General features: G+C 34.6%; 1 protein-coding gene across 5 annotated transcripts in view; it reads left to right on the top strand.

Annotated features, from left to right (window-relative positions):
* Positions 1-5,849, top strand: part of EPHB1 (EPH receptor B1) — a 385,756-nt gene extending 379,907 nt beyond the window's left edge. For 3 of the 5 annotated variants that reach the window (XM_087964909.1, XM_087964907.1, XM_026690934.2), the window contains one exon: positions 5,451-5,841. In XM_087964909.1, coding sequence (XP_087821035.1) covers positions 5,451-5,718 — 268 coding nt within the window. In that variant the 3' untranslated portion in view covers positions 5,719-5,841. Of the gene's footprint in view, positions 1-5,450 lie in introns of all 5 variants that reach the window. The other 2 variants (XR_015749454.1, XR_015749456.1) reach the window with 1 other exon arrangement.
* Positions 5,850-6,207: the final 358 nt, after the last annotated feature.

The following is a 6,207-nucleotide window of genomic DNA, read 5'->3' as shown; positions in this document are numbered from 1 at the left end:
AACTGGAGCTCTCTGTTTGGGAGCTTTATGTTCTGGTCCTGGGTTTGTAAGTCTCTCATCTGATTGTGAATTCACTGTCTTTCCATTGGGGTACTTTCTTATATCCAAAAATAATTGTGTCATTTTTCTCTGAAGCTATATAATACTGTCATAGTATCAATAGCAACTTTTGTTCTCTTGCTAGAAAAGCAGCTAAGACAGGGGTGTTAAACTTGATTTCATTGTGGGCCACATCAGGGTTATGTTTGACCTCGTAGGGCTGGGGTGTGTGTGGCTAGGGACATGGCCATGGTGGGTGGCCAGCTCAATGTCACTCATGTTGGAGGCACATATAATGGCCAAGTGTTAAGGCAGGACTTCCTTCATTCTCATTATAACCTCCTTCTTTCCTTCCTTCTTTCCTTCCTTCCTTCCTTCCTTCCTTCCTTCCTTCCTTCCTTCCTTCCTTTTCTTCTTTTTTCTTCCCTCTTCATTCCCCTTTCTTCTCCTTCCTTCTTTCCTTATTTTTCCTTCTTTGCTCTCTTCCCATCTTTCCTTCTTTGTCTTTCCTCTTTCCCTTTCTCCTTTCCTGTCCCTTCTTGCATGCTCAAATGCAAAAGGGGAAACATTTCTCCTTTTGTTTTATTTTTAGTTTGTTTCCTTAGCTCTCTGCCAGCAAAAATGGAGTCTGGGGGGGCACACCCCATGGGCTGAATCTGGACTGCGGGCTTTGAGTTTGACACCCCTGAGCTAAGAAGTTCTTACCTTTCCTCTCTGTGTTCAATCTAATGTTTCTTCCATGTAACATTGTAAAAAGTATTCTCCATTTCTATTGAAAACTAAGTATTATATCTTACCCTCATTAATATGTCCTTATTGATTGCTGGTTGTTTTTTTTTTTTTTCAAATTATTTGATTTGTTAGAAATAAACATGACCTTGTTTCTAGGAATTTAAGATGGCAAACATAGCACTTCTTGTTTCCAGGTTTTCCCCAGGTTTTGTACTATTCAGGAGGTTGCATTAAGATACAGTGACAGAGCCAAATCACCCAGTGAGCTTCTGTGGCATAAGTTGGACTTGAATCTGGTTTTCCATTCTTAACCAAGGCTTTCATCACTCTATCACACTGGTATTCCCTACAATTGATCCACCAGGAGGGAAGGGACTAAATTTGTTCTCTGAAACATCTGTGGAAATTTTCCTTAATGCCTGCTCAGATGATGCTGGTTTTCTTTCTTCTTCAAACACCTTTTCAAAATCTATTTTCAGTTAAGTCTTTGGTACAGTGATTTGTTCCCTATATCCACTGTGACGAAGGCTAAAACTTGTTTTGTCTCTGGCTCTCTGTTGTCTCCCAGTGTCAGATTTCTAATCTCAAGATGCTTAGAGTAGCAACTGGACCTTACACATTTTATGAACTTTGATCATATTGTAATTAATAGAAATTTTGATCAGAGTCTTTTGTGAAGATTAGCTGTAATTAGCCCATCTGGTAATGTCCAGTAAGATCAAGCATGGTGAGTGAGTTCTTGATCCCCTCAATTAAATAATATCATCTAAGAAGCATGCCTTATTTGTTATAGGACCTTTCCCCTGGAGATCCATATGGTTTTGTCATAATGATCTTAAAATCTTTGAACGTCTGGCTATTCTCCCAGACTTTGGGGTAGGAAGGCTGCTGAGCCCCTGCAGATTGTTTTCTTGTTGGTAAGATTGGTTTCTGTTCTGTTCTGGATATCTATAATCTGTTTCTTAATTTTTATTGTTCTTCATTTCAAAGTGAAAGCTGCCAAAAGCATTTGAAGTTGCCTGGCCTCTAAAATAAATAAAATAAAACATACAGATCAACCTATTACTGCTAAGGGACCAGAGGAAAATGTAACTCCTTTGTAGCATTATTCCTGAGTATACTTGGATACTTTTCATTTCATTGAAGAAAAATAGTGCCTATGGTTAACCTTTTTAATGAGGAAAAGTTAAAAAAAATCTGTCCTTACTTGTAACGCTGAATGCTTAATGTCTCTATGCATCTCAGATTCTTAATAAAACTTATAACTTCAGGGATTCCAGGTGTACGCAGGTCCCACCACACATTTTTATGAGTAGATAATTATGATTGTAATCCCATAAATATATATTCAAAAGTAACCCAGTTAACTATATATACTTCTCTTCCCAATGAACATGTGAATTGGGATATTTATTTCTTCATCTAATACTTATATACATTATCTGATCTTCTTTATTTCCTGCTCCTAAAATATAGAAATAAATCACATTGATTTCAGCTGAACTTTCATTTATTTTTAATTTCCTTAAAACAGCAATATTGTTTGCTTAACCTTGGTTTGTGTGTGTATTATATCAGATAATTTTCACTTCTGTTTCCTTCTGTCTGATTTTCTATGTCTGGTCTTAACCCTCCATTCTTTTTTTATTTTTTTATTTTCTGGTGAATTCAAGATTACTAAATAAAAGTTTCAACATAATTGTGTTGCTAGCCTATTTATTGAGGACTAATCAAGGAGGCAATGTCTTCTTTAATTGGTCAATTACTTCATTATTTAACATGTAACTTTATATTTTTGAGTACAATTGCATATTAAAAGCATCTTTGCTTTCTACCCACAACCCATCACCCACTCAACAATGTACCAAGGGGTAAAATAATAGTATTATGTTGCTTAGTTGCACTTCTGTTTTACATCAAGAATGACAAGCTTTCTCTACATTGCTCTTTTCACTATTAAGAACTTATAGCTTCTACTACAAATTGATGTTATGCCATTTCTCACTTTAAGAATTAGTCTGTGGAGGAGAGCACTCATCATATATTGTTCCAACATCCTGACATAATTCCTCTTCTAGGAAGCTATGTTCTATTGGAAAGACTGTTGGATCACTTTAGATTTATCTAAAGTGACTGATAGAGGAGCCTTTCTTAATAACTAGCTCTAAATTTGTCAGATTGAATTGGAGAGCTTGCAAACAAAATATCTACTTTATCATTCAGCTCTGACTATTCCCTAAAGCCAACTGTTAATCAAATGGGAATAATAATCTAGGTTGTTTCTTTTATTTCCACCTCCACATAATCAGGTAGCAAAAATAAATGTACACCCCAGTAAGCAGATTGCTGGACAGTATTTACAGTAGTGAATAATAAGTGGCATGCCATGAGTGCTTTCTTTCGGTTACTGTCCTTGGGCGGGGGGGATATTCTTTCATCCCCACAAATATAGACCATAATGTGACTCAGATTTTAAATCATGACTACAGATTTCCTAAACATTTTCTTATTTATCTTTAAGACCCACTCTGAGTTTGACATTAAGAAATGAAACAAAGGTTTTGCAGAGCTTTTGGTAAAATATAGGCAATGAGCAATTTGTGAAAGAATTGCAAAAAAGTGAAGAGGTCAACCTTTGGACAGAAGTTATTACTGCTACAACATTAAGGAAGTCCAGTTTTATTAAACTTATGACTCATGTAGGCATCGGGGCAATAGAGGTGTCAATTCTCTTGTTATTAACTTTCCTATCTAAAGCATAGATCTCAGCAAATATGTCCAAGAGCTATTTTTGATCTTAGAATGGAGATCAGGGGTAATTACTTCAGCATATTACAAGAGATATCAATGAAAACTATAGTGTCCTAAAACAGGAAGGAACGAAGGAAGGAAGGAATATACAGGTAGTGTTTGAATTACAACAGTTCATTTAGTGACCATTCAAAGTTAAAATGGCACTGAAAAATGTGATTTATTACCATTTTTCACAGTTATGACCTTTGTAGTATCCCCATCATCATTTGATCAAAATTCAGATGCTTGGCAACTGGTTCATATTTATGACCTTTGCTGTGTCCCAGGCTTACCTTTTGTGACAAGGAAAGTCAATGGGAAAGTCAGATTCACTTAACAACTGGGTTACTAACCTATCAATTTCAGTGATTCACTTAACAACTATTGCAAGAAAGGTCATAAAATGGGGCAAAACTTTATTAACAAATGTTTCACTTAACAGAAATTTTGGGCTCAATTGTGATCATAAGTCAAGAATTACCTGTAATGACAAAGTTTATATCTTTCCCCAATTTTGTAATAAATAGATATGAAGTGTAGCCAAGGAACAGCTATATAGTGTCTGAAATAATATACAACCTTCCTAGATTGCTCGAACAGTATATTCACAGAAAATGTATGTCAGTTAAGAGAAGGATGACCTAAATAACTTAATTATTTTGTTTCAGGTAGAATAGATAATAAAGTTGAAAATAGGGAAAGACTGAATTAATGTAAACAGAAACTGTCAAGGGATGAGATTTTCTTCTAACCTGAGATACTAGATATTGACACTTAATCTTTTCTAGGCAATGAAGAAAATTGTACAAGATTTAGTTTGAGTTTGCTTTTAAGAGATTTGGATTAGGGAATATCTAATTCTTTAGTGGTCCTCAGAAGAGTCACCATTCATGTTGCTCAATCAAAATGAAAAGATAGCTTGAGTAGCTATGTATACCATATGATGATTTAGATCTAGGATAATTTAAATGTAAACATTTAAAATGTAGCTATGCAGGAATATATTAAGATTTAAATAGTTTATGTTCTGAATTTCTTGTTCTACTAACGAGTATGCTAACTAATAATATTAATTTTGGAAGATGTTATCTGCTAATTAGAAATTGAAGAATAACAGATTATTATTCAAATAGTTTAGAATCTCCTATAACATTTCTAGGCCTATTTATATATTTTAAAAGTTATTCTGAGAATTTGATTTTGATATTTGGTTATATGGCCCAATTCATATATTACTGGGTTTAGATAAATAATGGAATTCAGTATGGTCAGTTGTGGTAATGAACACAGTTTTACATTGTTTTAAAAGGAGACCAGACTGAATAATGCAGGACGATAGATAATGATAGCTCACAGTATCTTCTGAATCAGAAATCTCTGCAAGGAGAAATATCAGAAAGGTCAGGATGGTAAATGTGCCTGTGAGACCAAAGCCCTGCTCCTTTTGCATGTATGCCATATACACTGCAAGCATGCAAACAAGCAATGGAGCATTGATTGCCTGCTCCCCCTGCCATCTTGACTTTTTTTGACTCTTACAATCCATGGACTTACCCTTCCGAATAACTATATTAGAGAAAGGGAATACCAGTCTCTTAGGATGCTACTTTTTGCAAAGGCTATTATTATTTTTTTAGAAAAAGCTTTTTCTTAAGAAAAAAAAGTTCTATTGTTCAAATGAAATATGCTAGTTGGTAAATGCATTCATACTTAACATAATTATTGTGAAAATGTTGCTTCTTTTGTAGACTAGTAGAACTTAAATCTTTTCTTCTGTTTTCTTCTATTAGCCTCCAAAAAGTGGTTAAATAAGTGATGATTTCTACAGCATGGACAGTCTCTACAACTTACTTTATATCTTTATTTTCTATTTTTTTTTAATTTAGGGATCTTTTTATGCCTTTATTTGATGTCAGAAGTATATGGAAAGATGGCACTCCAGATAGTCAAGCTTACCACTGCAGTCCCGTACTCCATTTTCATTGGCAAGGTAGCCACGATGCTTTGCGAATGAGCTGTGATCTCCTGGAGATGCTGTCAGGCTCTTGTGTAAAGGACATGCTCTGGCCTGAAGAACAAAGACAACAGGAGCCAACCTCCGGTCACATGCACTGTTCCCGCCAAAAGAGGTCCTGTCATGTACATAGCCAATGAAATATCCGTAAAGGATTGCATTCCCTTGTACATTGCCCCCTTTCTCTTTCAACTCATTGATTGTGTCAAAATTGTCCACGTTTGTAATAGTAACTTTCAAAAACTATTGTACTAAAAATAAAATTGCACTCAATAAAAAAAACAAAAGAATCTTACGTGTATTTTTAACAGCAATTGCTAAAAACAAAAAGGGGAATATCCAGGAATAATGATTGTCTGTTAAAACTATATACATTTAGAAATTATTATTGCTGAACTTCAATGGAAAGCCAAGACTATTTTCCACAGAATACAACTTTCTTACTAATTGCTTGCACATTAATAATATTAAAAAGATAAATAATTTTGGGTCATTCTACTGCTAATATTATTAATACAACAGATAAAAAAGGGGACATATCTGAAGCACATGGATTATATTATTCTGGATGTAAGAAATAAAGGATTTTAGGAGTTGACTGACTGGATTTAATTAGATATTGGCTGATC

This window comes from Notechis scutatus, chromosome 4 (assembly GCF_049901735.1).
Source record: "Notechis scutatus isolate UNSWTSFEM ecotype Mainland chromosome 4, rNotScu1.2, whole genome shotgun sequence".
NCBI lineage: Eukaryota > Metazoa > Chordata > Lepidosauria > Squamata > Elapidae > Notechis > Notechis scutatus.
Note: the sequence above shows the minus strand (reverse complement) of the source record. Positions and strands in the feature narration are given on the sequence as shown.